General features: G+C 46.4%; 1 protein-coding gene across 2 annotated transcripts; it reads left to right on the top strand.

Moving 5' to 3' along the window:
• The first annotated feature begins 148 nt into the window (after positions 1-148).
• On the top strand, positions 149-15,023 carry LOC147006808 (myosin light chain kinase family member 4-like). Of its 2 annotated transcripts, none has more exons than XM_085867785.1 (9): positions 149-935; positions 1,164-1,212; positions 1,779-1,850; positions 3,814-3,884; positions 4,005-4,061; positions 4,416-4,649; positions 5,466-5,591; positions 5,757-5,809; positions 14,887-15,023. In XM_085867785.1, exons 1-8 carry the CDS (start codon positions 783-785, stop codon positions 5,799-5,801), a joined length of 807 nt encoding a protein of 268 aa, XP_085723911.1. In that variant the 5' UTR covers positions 149-782; the 3' UTR covers positions 5,802-5,809; positions 14,887-15,023. The 2 variants fall into 2 exon arrangements, with proteins under 2 accessions (XP_085723911.1, XP_085723910.1); XM_085867784.1 differs by lacking the exon at positions 14,887-15,023 and adding an exon at positions 6,295-10,561.
• Positions 15,024-16,487: the final 1,464 nt, after the last annotated feature.

The following is a 16,487-nucleotide window of genomic DNA, read 5'->3' as shown; positions in this document are numbered from 1 at the left end:
CGTGCGTACCGTGTACCTTGTGGTTTGTGAGTTTGTGACGTAGCTCCTCCATCACCCTTATATATAAATAAATATATAAACGAGAACGGCTCCAGGTAGAGCGCACACCTGAGCTCGGGTGAACAGTTTACGGGTTGGACACCACTGACAGGCCGGATCCGGATTCAAACCTCGACCCAAATCGAATCATCTTGTTCTTCTCACCAAACCAACTCATCCACCTCGTTTCATCATAACTCAATCACAACTCTTTGAAATATCATGCGATATATTGTTTTTGGCCGCGTCACTCAATGGTGAAGAAGCACTTAATTTTTTTTTATTTTAATTCTCGTATCGGATCAGGATTCGGATCTTCACCAAAATCAAAAAGATTCGTCCTTGTCACACACTCAACCTATCCACCTCGTTTCGTCCGAATCTGTTCACAACTTTTTGAGACGTTGTGTGATGTAGCGTTTTTGGCCTTATATCTCAATTATAAGGAATTTCAAGGAAATTTTTGACCAGGACGAGGCCATTCGACCCATCATGCCTGCACTTCACCAACACCAGATTTAATAAATCCGTCAATGGTGAAGAATCACTGGATATCTCGTGAACCAGAAACGGACCGTCACCAAAATGGAACCAATTAGTCCTTCACACACTCTCAACTTGTGCTCCAAGTTTCGTCGATAAACGTCCACAACTCTTTGAAATATCCTCCCTCACAGACGGATAAAACAAAGAAGAAGTCAATCAGTTGAAAATTGAAATTTCTCCTCCACAGACACTTCTGTATGAATGGACGTAATCATTGTACGTCACGACGCACCAACATCATATCGTTTAATGGTTTTCCCACATTGTATCCAAGTTGTTATAATATGACCTTTTGTTTTCTCTTTCAGGTTGCTTTGAAGAAGGTAAAATATATGAAGGATTCCAAAAAAGTAAGTTTGTGTGAATGTGGAGATTAACTGTGTTTTAATTACTGAACGAATAGTTTAATTTACTTCTGAACTGTCCTGATGGATCTTTGTCTTTTGGCCCCTGAGCCTGTGAGTCCCTCTGTGTGAGTTACAACTTTGTGGTTACAGCTTTGGGGTTAGTTTAACCTTCATACAGGTTATAGAATGAATTTTGTTTAACTTTCTTTTCTTGTTTCTTTCTTTTTGGAGCTCTGGGATGAAGCTGTCAAAATGGTGAAACTTAATAATCCAAACATTGGTAAGTGTGGATTTCACTCAAACTTATCACAGTATGAACAAAACAACTGACAGATTGTGTGTTTCTGTGGCATGAATTTATCACTCATCACTCAACTATTAACTTTTCTTAAACTCGATCAAACCAGAGTTCAGGTTTGAAAACACCCTTTTGGATCCGTCTCTTTATACTGCGTCATGGAACGTCGGTACCGCTGAAGCAGCTTCCTGAGAAAGGGTTACACTGGGTAGTTTGCCATTGCTTTCCTTGCATTAGTTAAGGCAGAAATTTGTAATTTGTTCAGGGTGCCAGCCGACTCTTTGAGAAGGACACCGTGGGATCCTTCACATCCACTAATTTCTGTCTGTAGACGGGATGGCGGTTCAATGTCGATCTGAGGGACGGCACACACACACACACACACACACACATTGAACCACCCTGTCTGTGACACACTATGTTGATTACTTGTCATTGGAAGGGTCACACGGAATTTGCATGTTCATCATGTTGATTGAAGGTGTTTGACTTTGGGTGGGTTTCTTCTACCATCTTAACTTGTGCTCCACTGTCTTGTTTCCCCACAGTGAAGTTGATCGACATAATTGAAAATCCGATCTGTAACCAAATGGTCCTCGTGATGGAGTATGTTGCTGGAGGTGAGGTTGCTGAAGTCATTTTGCCGAAATTCTGCTGTTTGTGTCCGTGAAGTTCACTTTTACTTGAGCACTAAAATAATTTCGTTATGGTAATTCGTAAACGTGAATTGTTGGGACTTTTTAGTGGCTCAACAAGAAGAGCAGAAAAGGTAACACTTACATAATGTTACGATTGTGGGGGTGGATGGAAGAAGCTAATATGGAATACAGGATTGTGTGGAGTTGCTTGGTCCGTGGACGTGTAGGAGGCATCTTGATGGAAGTAGGGAACCTGTGAGCTTAAGTGTTACGTGTCACCACACGAGGGGTGTTGTGGTGTTAATTAGCCGAGGGAGTAAGAATAAGTTTCCCAATGTGCGATTCCCCTCTGTGGTTTTTCCGTTTCATGATATATTTCAAGATCGGCAAGAAAGGTGGGGACCGCATCCCTGAAACAACAACAAACGGGCAGAAGGCACCGCCTTCAAAGGTTGACAACAAGCGAAGTCACGCCCCGAGGGACGACTGACGTCAGATGCTGGCCGGACAGGAGAAGCCCTGCCATCCCGGGTTTGGGGCGTGCAGGCCATGCCCCGAAGGTGGAGGATGTATTGTGGGCCCTTAGTGGGTGATTAAATATAGGATTAGCCCAGATCCCCCTTAAATGTTGAGCCAGGTTGCTTGGTAATCGGGCGTTACATGTGTGTCGCAAGGTGTAGCAGGCGGTCCAGTGTTCATACAGTGGTGGTGTACCGAGAGGCGCCTTCTTTTTCCTTCCCCCTCCCAACCAGCCCCCACCCAGCGCCCTGACAGAGTGAGTCAACAAGACGTGCCAGCAACCCATTGGCGGAGAGCTGCTGCAAACTCGAACGATGGAACAATCACGTGTCCCCGGAGGTGGTCCGAAGAGCCCGCCCCAAAAGGCAAGAGGAACTGTTTTTTTTTCTGGTCTGCGATCTGCTTCGTGAGGAATGACTTGACCAGCGATTCCTCCTTGGCCATGGATCCAGCATGCAGGTCGTCCCCAGGTTCGTCCTGGGTCCAACCACAAAGCCTCTGACTGTCCTTACTCCCTGCACGGCGCGACCACGTCTTTTCATCCCATCGATCCACCTGCAGAGTCGAACACCCAGATCAGGCACAGTCTGGTGTACAGGCCACGCCTGGATTTGCATACTGGACCTTGTGAAGAACCAGCTGGAACACACCAAAGATATTTCTCTCTTGTGCCGTCGACCTCTGAGGGGTCTTGTATGCATGTTGTCCATGTCTTAGGCTTATTTTGCTGGCCCCCCCCTGCGAAACCCGTATCCGTAGCTCCCTAGATAAGGACGGGTTATCGATGAATGATAACGCTATCGTGGATGCTTTGCTTGGGTCGTGTTCCCCGAGGTTCCCCCATTAAATCTGGCTGATTCATGCGAAATTTGCCGCCTTGAATTTATTTGTGTCGCGCTGAAGAACAATCGCTCGACTTGTATTTAAACCAAACTGGCTCCGGACTGCGGCAGACTTCGCTCGGTCTCTGATCAAACCCAGTCTGTAGCCGCGGGGTGTATCCCCAACCGGCAAGGCACAGTGGTACTTTGGTATCGTGATCTGAGGCGCGTGACCCGAGACCTGTGCCGAACCAGCCAGCGTTATAACCCCTGCTCTACAGATCATGATTTCTCAAAAAGTTGTGCACGAGTTATGACAAAACGAGGTCGATGAGTTGGTCAGGTGACACAAACAAGCCGATTCGATTTTGGTTCAGATCGAGCCCATCAGTGGGAGACAAAACGTAAACTGTGCGACCTGGCGGAGGTACGCGCTCCACCGAGTACCGTTCTACTTTATTCTGTTTTACCAAGTGTCACTCTGAATGATTTTTTTTATTGTTTCGTTTCTCGATCCTCCACTTTATCTTTCCTCTCCTCTTGTTTTCTCAAAAATGAATAATCTCATTGCTTTGCCCTTGTATGTTTACGTTCGATGTGTGCAGGTTCACTCTATAACCAACTTGTTTTCCGGGAGACATTTTCTTTAGTTGATGGGTGGCTCGTCATGAAGCAGGTGAGATGAAAGAGCTTTTCAGCCTCAGTGTGATGTTGATGTGTTTTGAAACTCGAAATTGGACAATGTTAACAATCACAATCTGTCTCCATTATTTAATATTTTATCTCTTCCTTCCAGATGGTTTCTGCTTTTACATATATGCACAGCGAGAACATTGTGCATCGGGATATCAAGGTAACCCACTTGTGTAACACTACAATGAAAACCATATTTTTTTCAGCGCGGCAAGGATGGAATGGGGGTGGGAAGTGGAGAGGGTGGGAAATAATAAAATTTATATTGTTGGGTGATGATCAACAAGGGGGGAGGTGGTGTTTGGGGGGCTGTCACATATCCACCCTTTTTGTGCTCATCACACAATTCATTAGATCTCCAAGAAAGCTCGAAAATATGTAAAAATTAAATATCCATTTCAGTTCGGTTTCAGTGTGTGATAAACAGAACTACCCACTGTCGGAGTGTGTATTTAATTATTTATGATCAAAGGTTTGATGGTTATTAATATAATGATTTGTGTTTGCTCTTTAGCTTGACAACGTGCTTTGCAACAATCTGATGGCCGTGAAGGTCATCGACTTTGGCTTGGCTGCATTTTTTAGGCCAGGTGAAAAACTTCATGACAGCTGTGGCACACCTGGCTACATGGCCCCAGAGATCTCAGAGGATGGCTATGAAGGTCCCCCAGCCGACGTGTGGTCACTGGGCATCCTGTCCATCCAATTATTTCTTGGACTGGAATTTAATGCATCTGATATTTACAATGTGAGTATTGTTTATTATGGCGTCATGATCATCATCACAAAGACATGTCATCATTATTATGCGCAGAGTTGCCTTTTTGAACATGACCTCTCTGATTTTTGTTGTCCGAAGTGCCACGAAAGAACTTGGCAGGAGATAACGGGATGTGAACAATTTGTAGGTAAAAGTGGATTAAGTTTGTGGAGAGAATCTGCACAGGAGATTGACAGTGCTGAGAGTGTCAGGGTGTGCTGAGTGAGTGAAGGGAGGTGTGACTGTTTGGTGTGAAGGGGATGCTGAAGGTGTGGTGGGTGAAGGGAGTGTTGATGGTTTGGTGCTGGAATGTTGTTGTTTGGCTTGTTCAGCAGATACCATCATGGACACATTGCTCACGGCGATACTTTTGATGTTAAGATATGTTAGTGTTGATGAGCGCGCGTTCTGCTGGACATTCCGGTTTGGACGTCGTGATCCCTTTTCTTCCAGACTGTGCAATGAAACAAATGATTGTTTGATCATTCACTTGTCTTCTCTTTGGTAATTCTTCGTTGGTCCGTTTCATTTCGGCTGCCAAAGATTTTGAGTTGTCACGAATTTATTTAATAAAACCATAGACTTAATATCCAATGATTGAGTTGATTGAGTATCCAAAGGGTTTGTTTTTCGCCGAATGAAGAAAACTTCTGTAATGTACACCATAATTTATTAATTAAGGAGAACGTATTTTATTCGTTTTGAGTCGAGTCTTGGTGATTGCATCACATGTAAATTGAAGTGTTCAATTGTGATGATTGGTTCAGATTATGTCACAAACACGTTTGTTTTGATTGTTCGCAGGAAATTTCAAATTCCAGCAATTACTTGAAAGTGTTTTCCAAACTGTCACAATTGGAAAGTGAAGAATTGACGTCCCTTCTGTTTGGGATGACTGATGACGAGCCTCTGTTTCGATTCACGATGGAGGTGAGGGTTGGACACCGTTTTCAACTGTTTGATTTGCATGAACAAGGAGTTTCACAAGTGCTGGGGTTGCTGACCTCCTGTTTTGGTGGAGCAAAATGTTGTTGCTCACGAGTGGACGTGTTTCCTGGTCGTGTTTATATTGGATTCCAACACTTTCTTTTGCAGAACATTTCAAAGCACACGTGGCTCAGAAAATGTCCCTCTTTGTAATTTTGAAGGTAAGCAGCCCTCCTCTTGTACTCTCAATATCTTCCGTTAGTATTGTTTGTCTGGAAGATGGTGCCTCATGAGAGAGCATGGTGATGGAGAGCATGAACTGATAATAGGGCAACAGGGCAACTATTAGACAATATAAACATTAATCCTTTGAACCGTGAACTCCTTGGACTTTTGGCTCCACCACCCTGGGCTCCCGAGAGAAAAATACAACCGCTCAGGTGTATGGAAGTTTGAATATCAGCTGGGAAAACGGCCACGAGGGTTCAAAGGGTTAACATCCGGTTCTGTATCTGAGTGTGTTAGACTTTGGTGGTGCAGAGTTCTTTCCTCTTTCCAGTTTATCAAAGCTGAGTTTTCAGAACAGATCCGTCGTGTCTCTCCGTATTTTTATCCCTGTGCTGTTGTATTTTCATGTTATTTTTTTCTGTGTTTAATCGGATCTTCTTGGGGCATTTTGTTCCTCTGAATGTCTGGCCTCACCAAGGATAAGATGAAGGCTTTTGATGGAGGATGATCTAAGATGGTGGTGAACAGCAATCTTGAAGACCTGGAGGGAAGAATGAGATTCAAGAGTGAAGAAGGAGAAAGTGGTGCCAGAGTTTGGCATCAATGGGGAGGAGGAAATCCCTCCTGAGGAAATGCCCAGCTGATTGCCATGACAAAAGTTCCTGTGACGTCGCTGGAACTCAGAGGATTCCCGGAAATGGCAGCACTGGAAGTGCTGAACAATACGTGAAAAAGTTTGACTGAACTGGACAAAAAGAACCATCAAGCCTCTGAGTTGACTGGAATTGTTGAGAAAGTTCCTTCTGCAAATCATTCCGATCTACAGTGATAGAACTCCACCCTGTGCAAGTCTTAGGTATGTTTGGGAACCTCATCCGAACCTGAACCCTTCCCGACTTCCATCTCATAACTGCCCCATACCTATCCCCTTCTTTTCAGAAAACTCCTTCCAGCGTGTGACATTCTCTCTTCAGGTGGAGAAACATTTCACAATCTGTCCTTACTTTCCAGGTGGTTCCAATAATTGACTCCATATTGCTGACTCTGAATTCCAAGAAACAACACTTTTTTACTTCCCTGTCTGGATGCTTTCTTTCTTGTCTGTCCTTTTCCAAATACTTCAGTTCCTTGAGCGTTGCCATGATGCAGGCTGGCAGCCTTCAGAGAAAAAGCTCCTCAATATGACCTCACCTTTCCCTTCTCAAATGTCTGACAAGCTTGCTCAACTTTCCAGTTGACTTCATGAAATGACTCGACAGCTGCTGACCCGGAATTCCATTCATCGAAACTTCTTACTTTCCTCTCTGCCCCTCTTTTCTGTTCTTCTCTCAATATTTATTTGATGGCCACCACGTTGCAGGCTGATGGCCGTCAGATAAATTTCGCCTCAATATGACCTCACCTTTCCCCTCTCATATGTCTGACAATCTTGCTCTACTTTCCAGGTGAATCCAAGAAATGATTCCACGGCCGATGACCCAGAACTCCAATCATCGAAACTTCTTACTTTCCTCTCTGACCCTCTTTTCTGCTCTTTTCTCAATATTTATTTCAATGGCCGCCATGATGCAGGCTGCTTGCCGTCGGATAAATTTCTCCTCAATATGACATCACCTTTCCCCTCTTAAATATCTGACAATCTTGCCCTATTTTCCAGGTGACTTCATTAAATGATTCCATGACTGCTGATCCAGAACTCCAATCATCCAAGCTTCCCACTTTCCTCTCTGCCTCTCTTTTCTAGATTTTTCTCGATGAAGAATATTTCTCTATTTTCTTGTATATTCGACCAAATTCACCTTCCCAAGTTTCAGCTTAAAGTTCACCTTCAATCTTTCTCCTATTTTTATAGTTCATGTAAATTTAATTTGGTGAATGTTTTGGGTTCAGTCTTTCAGATTTTTTCTGCCCTGTCATACCAAAGATTTCCCAGTCATTGCGTCGTTGTTCAGAGAGCCGTCCTCTCATTCTGGTTCAGGTCACGACTCAAGCCGATGAAGCCTTTGTCGCTCCTGTGTGAAGCGGGGCCATCGCCGTGAAATATAAAACACACAGGAAATGGCGCTCTGTGCTGAGGTGCGGCGGTGATAGTCATTGTTCACCCTCGACTAGGCAAAGATCCCCAGGGGGTGAAACAGCACCTCAGTTGTGCTGTTAGTTATTTAAGGTCTGCACCTCAGTTGTGTGCTTCACCTGAGTATAAGGTAGTCGCCTGAGTGGAGATTGTCACCCAACTTGTAGGGATCCAAACAGTGATATTCATTTTGAGGCCACTCTGATTGGACTTGTACTTGGATGGTGACCATCCCCATTTGATTATCTGTTGTTCCTTCGCGTTTACAAGCTTTAATTTTGCACAGTGTACTTTATTATACAAAAATTAAACTACAAGAGTGGAAAATTCAACTTTTCAGCCGTCCCTACTTTAAACAATATTTTATCTTCTGCCAAGGAGTGAACCACAAGAATCAATTCTGAAGGCAATGGCCTATTGTCCAAAAGAATGGTTTCATTTTTTGACAGTGGCAGGACGATGCATCAAGTATGGTTGGGAAGAATAACTCTGTACTGCGGAGGATCAAACAGAAACAGCCGTCGATGTACCCAGGGTGCCTCCACTCCTCCCCACGTGACTTGTCGCACATCTCACGATACAGAAGGGTTCCAAGGCTTTCACATTCAGTGTTCAAGATTTCCTTGTGGACATCCACTTTCACTTCGATAAATCAGTCAAGATAAAAGGCTAATTGAGGGCTAACATGACCTTCACCAACAGTGATGTGAGAAAAAGAATAAACAAGGAATTAGGAACTTAGACACAGGAGGAGGTCAGTCGGACCATCATGCCTGCACTGCACCAACACCAGATGAAATATTGTTGCGGAAAATGGCCCTTCGTGGTTATTAAATATAGGATTATCCCAAATTCCCCCTTAAATGCATGTTTAGTCAGGTTGTTCGGTAATTGGACGTTACATGTGTGTCGGGAGGTGTAGCAGGCTGTCCAGTGTTCGTACAGTGGTGGTGTACCGGGAGGCGCCTTGCTTCGTTTTCCGTCCCCTCTCCGAGCTGGCCCCGCCCAGTGCTCTGAGAGTGTCGGTCGGCGAGATGTGTCGACAGCCGATTGGTGGAGGGCAGCTGCGGTCTCGAGCGATGGACCAATCACGCGTACCCAGGGGAGTGTCCAGAGAGCGAGCGCCGGGAAGGCAAGAGAGAAACGACGAGTGGGAGTCGCGATCTGCTGTGCAAGGGACGGCTGTGTCTGTCTGCGATCTGCTTCGTGAAAGAGGCAAGAGGAGCTGCATGAAGGGAGACGGCGATGACTTTTTTGAGGAGGTCCTCAACAGGTTCATCCGGAGTCCAGTGACGGAGCCTCTGACTGTCCCTACTCACGGTACGGCTCGACACGTCTTGTAATCCCATCGATCCGCCTGCGGAGCCCAACACCCCGATTTGGCCTGATCTGGTGAGCAGGCCAGACCTGGATTTGTATGCTGGACCTTGTGAAAAGCCAGCTGGAGCACACCGTGGATCTTCCGCTCTTGTGCCGTCGACCTTACAGTGGCTGAACGCGCTGAGGCTGCGTGCGTGGGCGGTGCGACAAAAGGACGACGCCGCCATTTTTCCAAGCAGCGTGTTCGAGCTAGGTGCTCGAATCCGTTGACATCGGCTTGTCACGAGCCGCATTCGTGCCTTTGACACTTTCCCCTCGTTCACGAGGCATCACCAAGTACTCTGTGTCTTGTCTGCATGTTGTCTGCATGTTGTCTAAGGTTTATCTCGCTTGGGTTCCCTTCGAAACCCGTAATCCGTAGCTCGCTAGTTAAGAGCGGGTTATAGATTAATGATAACGTTCGTGAATGTTTTGCTTGTGTTGTGTTCCCCGATGTGTCCCCAATAAATCTGGCTGATTTGTATGAAAGTTTCCGCGATTGAGTTTATTCGTGCCGTGCTGAGGAACAATTCGCTCGATTTGTATATAAATCCCAAACGGGCTACGGACCGACAGACTTCGCTCGGTCTCTGACAAACCCAGTCTGTCACCGGGGTCTATTTCCCCACCTGGCAAGGCACAGGTGTATTTTGGTATCGTGACCTGGGGCGCGTAACCCGAGAGCTGTGCCGAGCCAGCCGGCGTTATAACCCCGGAGAAGGCGGTGCTGTGAAGTGACGTCGAATCTTCAACATTTGGCTGTCAAGAGGAGGGTGCGAATCCCGCCACCGCGGAATCCTTAACAATACGTCCATTCAGCTCAATGAAGCATCCTCTTCATCGATACGAATAAATGTCAGAGTGTGTCAGTCGGTAATTCAGTCAGTTAGCCAGTCAGTGCGTATGTCTCCTCCTCAATTCCACCAAAAACCATGAAACCAAGCAGCCTGAAAGTTTGCATGCACACGAAGGGAACTCCCAGGGAGTGCATGAGTGTTTTGGTTAATTTATAAACCCCTTTTGAAGATAATTAACGGCCTCATTTAATTATATCCTGAATCAAGCACATCCTCGAACACCTTCTTTTCAAGGAAGAGGGAGGGGAGGAGGCTTTGAGTGGAACGAAAGGGAGGTGGAGGGTAGTGAGAGTTGTTGACAGTTGATAACAGATTGTGGAAGAGCTTGGGGAGAGGGTCGGATTAGGAGGAGGACAAAGGGCTGGGTGGTGAAGGGATGAGTAGCAGTAGGGAGTCAAAAGAGAGGTGGCAAAGGGAAGTGGGAGATTGGAGGAGGTGGAGGAATGAGCTGGAGGAAAGAGCGTGGGGGAAGGAGACAACTTTGTGGATGTGAAGGGAGACAGCTTTGACAAGGGGGAGTGAGTGGGGAGATTTGAAAGGGAGCGGTGAGGGGGGACAATTGAGAGGAAGCTTGAAGGGGGAAGAGAGAAGTTTGCTTTGAAGAGGGAGGCGGTGGGTAATTTGCGAGGAGCGGTGAAAAGGAAGCTTTGAGGGAGAGAGATGAGAGCAGGCAGGGCCATGGGGGAGGAGGGAGAATGGAGGGATGTGGAGAGAGGAAGGATGACAGTGCGTAGAGGTATTGTGGAGATGGAAGCGAGTGGGGTGATGGGAAATATTCCTTTTTAAACAAGTTTCCTTTTGATTACGACTGCACTTACTGGTTTCACCGATGTACTCACTTCCTTTTTATGCCTCCGCACCAAGGGTGCCGGAGGCATTATGTTTCTGGGTTGTCCGTCCGTCTGTTCGTCCGTCCGTTCGTCCGTAAGGATTTTCGTTTACGAGATAACTCAAGAAGCAAATTGTAGAATTTCATCAAACTTGGTAAAAAGGTAAAGTAAGACAGGGCAATTAAGTGATTATATTTTGGGCCAGATGTGGTAAAGGTCAAGGGTCAAAGGTCAAGGTCAAACTCTGAAATTTTACTGTTTTCGCCCTAACTCAAGAAATATTGGACAGAATTTCATCAAACTTGGTACAAAGGTAAAGTCTGACAGGGCAATTAACTGATTAGAGTTTGAGCCAGATATGATAAAGGTCAAGGGTCAAATATGTCAATACTCAAGTGTTTGTGCGGGAGAGCGGAGGCATACCCGTCGACTGCGCGCAGTCGAATTACTCCAGTATATTCATTTCTTTGTATTCAAAATATATAATCACATTCTGTCTAAAACCTGTAACCCACTTGTTATCCTGTACTCCTCTCGGTTGTCTGCTATGAGTTATTTTGTCTGATTCTCCCCAAGGCCAGTCGAAAGTCACCATGTTCTCTCTTGTCTGTTCTCTCAGCCCTCTCCACTCCCAATGAAAGCATACAAATGTCAGAAAAAATGTAAACTTAGCTTAGTGCAAATCATTGTCGATGTTTACCATCTCAGTGCTTTGGACTCCGTGGTACCATGTTAAAATAAAGGTTCTCTGATCAAATGTACTCTCGTTGTGGACAGTGACTTAATTGTGTCTTATAATTTGAGTAACAGGATTTACACGGAATCGGTAAAAACAAAAATTCCACAACAGGGGGGAGGAACAAAAATTTCGGGGATGGGAAGAGGGGGGGGGGATGTGATGAAAGGAAAGAGAGAGCATGTTTGAGATATCGAGGAGTGTGCTGAATGAGTGTGAGACATTTGTGAGGTTAGAACGGAGAACACAGATGTTTGAAAACCAGAGTTTGGGATGCCAGAGGATGAACTGTTAGTAAGGCTGAGAACAGTGGAGAGATGCAAAGATGGGGAGGGGAGATGGGAGGAGTAGGGAGGGGGTATAACAGGGAAGAAGTGAGGAGGAGGTGGATGAATTTGCACTGAAGTTGGAAAAAACAGAACAATGAATGATGAAAGATGAAGAAACATTGCAAAATGGGATTTTTTTAATTTGTAGATCACAGATTCCTTTAAATACATTGTAAGATGGACGGAGTGCAGAAGAATTGATAGAGTGGAGAAAGAAAACGTTGAAACAGATGGAATTTTTAGAGGTCGAATTGAACACAAGATTTTGAACAAGAAGAACTGAGCAAAGAGGGGAAGTTGAATCAAGAGTGCAGGAAAAGTTTGAAGAAAAGGTTGTGAAAGTGAGTGGTGAACACCTTCACGATCAGAGTGGGATTGGCACGGAAGAGAAAGAAGAAGAACAGTCGATAGAGGAAGTCGCATGGTTACGTGGAGTATAAGGTGAGAGGAGAAAAGGGTTTTTTTGTATTTTTTTATATTTTAAGACATGAAACAGAGGGTATTGTTGTGGGGGGGGGTAGATGGAGGGTGGAGGGAAAAGTGGAGGAAATAGAAACTGATGGTAATAAGGAGAAAATACAAATAAACACGATCGAGCGCATCGACGGGGAAACATCAGGGACACCTGACATGACAAGATCGACGAAAACTCACCAAATAGCACAAGCTATGAATCAAAACCGAACGAGGAACACACAGTAAACATGGAGACAACAAAATAAAGTCAAAACGCGATGAACAACGACCGGAAAGTTATCTTTGAGAAAGTCAGCAGAGACCCCTGGAGAGAACCAGCCGTCGCCTCAAAAACCCAAGTTGTGACATTGGTGGTCGGTCACCATTTATCGGTGACCGGTCTTCAGAATATCTGTTCCCAGGTGTTCACACTTCCTTTTCTCACAACTTTTCGTTTGGACTATCCCATTGCCCACACTAAGGTCCATTTTTCCTTCTTTGTGAAGTATTTCATTTTTACGCTGATTCTCTCTCCTTGGATCATCCGATTTATGTCTTCCATTGCTTGTTGTCTTGCTTTATCAGTCATTTCCTTTATTCTTTCCTGGCTGAAGTATCTTTCCCTTAGTCATGTTACTGAATTGAATTTCAATCATGGAATACCTTTGGCCTTGGCTGACAGCTTCTCTTGTTTCAATTGCTTCATGAATCTTTCTCCTCGACCGTTCTCCTCCATGCTTCGTGCGTAGAATACACTTTGCAGGAGAGGATGATTTCTTTCTCCTCAAAGCTCACGCTCTGTAAATTTATTGTTGCGGTTCTGAAAACCGCATGCCTCTAAGCTAAGGCAATGTCACCCAACATAGTGATCCCCAGACAGTTATTTTGTTAGTATTCGTGCAGTCAGACCTTCCCCTCATGTATAATGGGTTAATGGGACGAAGTGCGTTGCGTGGGCCTTAGAGCGAGGTTAATTATATCTCTATCTTCTTTTGAACACTTATTTCATTTCATTCCATTCTTTCCTTTTACCCATGAAACAAATCAAAGCAGGCACCGCACCCAGACGGCCGCCTGTGAAAATCACGATGAAAAACCCTCCACCTACACTGTACAGGACGCGCGTGGCGCGCCCTTTCATTCGAATCTGCATCTAACAATTATATCTGTCCTCTTTTCAACCCTGATTTACATCCAACCCTTTCCTTCAATCCATGATACAAAGCGAAGCATGGGCAAGTGCACGATAACAGACACGCACACAGCCCTGTGATAATCGTCACCGCATTGTACGGGGCGCGCATGGCGCACATATTCATTCGGGTCTGCGCGCTGATTTACAACGGCATCTCACCATCGACCTTCGTTCGCCACCTCAGCCACCAGTATCTCCCGCAAATGGCAGAGGTCATCCTGCGCCTCCTCGCACCTCCGCCTTGATGCAGTTGCCACCAAGCAGAGGTATGCTGCACGGCCCAGATCACTCGGGCGATCGGCCCAGAACAAGCGCATTGACCAGCGCCACCCGCAGAGCGCCGGGGGGGTGCCAGAATGGGTATGTGGCACCGACGCGACCCTTGGTCAGTCGCTGGAACGCGGCCCGGGAGTTCGGTACAAGGAGATTCATGTTGCGTGGTTCGGTGCAAGTCAATTCCGCAGCTCGGCCATGTTGAGCCAGAAGTACAAATGGGACCACCACAAATGGTACAAATGGCCGAAGGAGCCTGGTAGCGCGGGTCCGGGAGCCAATAGGAGCGCACGATTCCGGTGACTACGCATCGCTTCAGGTCGTCAACCCACCCCACACCACGGGGCTTATAAAAGGAGGATCGCGAAGCCGTTCGCTCTCTCGATCTCTACATTCGCCTGCTGCTCCGCCTGCCACTTCACCCACTCCGCCCGCCTGCCTGCTCCGCCCACCCTCGGTACCAGTGTGGAGCACGCGCTTCCACGAGCCCCGGCACAGTAATTAGCAGGAGACATCGTGCCGACTCTCAAGGTGGGATCGCTCAGCAGAGCGTCCCCCAAAGCATACTTGGTAGGGCGGTCGGTCCACCGCGCAAGATATTGTGAGGCCGTTAGCCCTCATCTCCTCTCCTTCCTTCTGATTATCTCATCTTCATCGGGTGTGTGTGTGTGTGTGTGTGTGTGTGTGTGTGTGTGTGTGTGTGTGTGTGTGTGTGTGTGTGTGTGTGTGTGTGTGTGTGTGTGTGTGTGTGTGTGTGTGTGTTTGATGGCGCTTGTCCGAGCTACGGTTAAGATTGTCGAAGATATAACGTACTAGTCTGCTGTGTCTGCTTGAGTAAGTTGCTTGCTTTCTTTTGTCGCACCCCACAAATTCCTTGCTATCCCTTTTATACATAACAATAAACCCCATTGACTGTGCCACATACTTTTCCTCGCCTGATTGTTAATAAATGCTTGTGCAGAAATGTTCCCAGCTCGTTTTCGCCTTTTCCTTCATTGGTGCAGCATGGTCCATATCCTGGCCGAACCGGGACGTTATCGCCCAACGATCCGTTCTTCAAGCCTCAACGTTCCTTGGCAGTAACGCTCGGCTGCATCTGATCCGGTAAGGTGACCCGGTTTGGGACAAGGCGTACTGAGGGCATGTCCCCCGGTCATTAGGTCACGTGACTGTGTTAGGTAACCGGTTAACATGACACGGAGGACACAAGGTCACATGGTAGAGTTATTGACATTCACGGTCAGTTAGCCACCCACCACGTCACGGAGTTATTCATGTGACGGCCTGCGATTCCAGAGAGTCTGGTGAGAACATGAGGTTGCCTTCCATCCCTCGTGTTCTCGCCCGACCCCGGCTCCACAACAGTATTCATCTCCGATTCGTCTGGAATGTTATAGTTGTTGGTTGTGGAACAGGCCCCTTCCTCCCCTTCCTCCCCTTCCTCACCTGAGAAGGTGCAGTCATTCTCCTTTTCAGCACACATTCCTGCTGCTCGGAGTGGCCTCACAAATTTAGGCCTCAGCCTATGAGGGGTCTGTGTCCCTTTCGTCATTGTTTTTTTTTTGTGCACCACGTCAAGGCTCGTGGAAGACCGAGTACACAGAACATATAACAAGGCAGGAGACAAGAGGGGCGGGAGAGCGAAGGACAAACTAGTGGGGCACAGAGACAACAGGAGATCCGTGGAAGGGAGAGGGATGGGGGTGGAGAACACGGGGAAAACAAGATGGAACCACAAGGACTTTCAGGAAGGAAAACAGAGAATTTGAAGGAGGTGGGTTTGGAGTGGATTAACGGGGGTAGCAAAGATCAAGATTTTTGATGGGGGAAGACATGTCATGGTGGTGAACAGCTGTTTTAAAGACCTGGAGGGAGGAGTGGGATTGAGAAATGTGTTGGAGTTTGTTCCAGAGACGGGGAAAAAAGAGGAATGAAAGAGTGAAGGTGAGCAGTGATTGAGTGATTTTGGCAGTTTCACCAGATCACAGAGAGGGAGGGGAGGCCAGAGAGGAGACGGCATATTTTTGTTGCAGCCAGCTATTTTGCTTTCCCCAAGAGGCCGTGGGACCTCGGCTACTTAACAGGGGTTACCGATGACACTCAGAGTAGTGACAAGGAGCTACATGCCATGGTTGTGATTCTGCCTGCTCGCTATCTCCTCTAAGTTTGCTTAATCGCTTGCCATCACTCGGAATTTCCAAGCTTTGCTGCGCCCTCTGGACCGGTTGCAGAATCTGAGTCGAGGTTTGCTCGCAAGTTCTCCACCTTGTCAGGAGAAAAGGACACAGAGTCCAGGAACAGCTGGGTACGACTGGGTAAGGTGGGGACAGAAAGCGATCTTTGGGGACAAGATTTCGATGCAAACATGGAGTTTCGGCATTCAGCCTTTTGAAACAAACACGGAGCCATTTAATATTTTTATTTTGTTTGGATTGACGAGGCTCGTATGAGAGCGAACACACAGAATGTACAACAAGCGGAGCAGGAGAAAAGAGCATGGGAGAGGAAAGGACAAAACAGTGTGGAAGAGAGACATTCGGAGATCTGAGGAAGGGAGAGTGA

Source organism: Eptatretus burgeri, unplaced genomic scaffold (assembly GCF_056783735.1).
Source record: "Eptatretus burgeri isolate ZD-2024b unplaced genomic scaffold, Ebu_testis_v1 Ebu_testis_scaffold_3153, whole genome shotgun sequence".
In the NCBI taxonomy this organism is placed as follows: Eukaryota; Metazoa; Chordata; class Myxini; order Myxiniformes; family Myxinidae; genus Eptatretus; species Eptatretus burgeri.
Note: the sequence above shows the minus strand (reverse complement) of the source record. Positions and strands in the feature narration are given on the sequence as shown.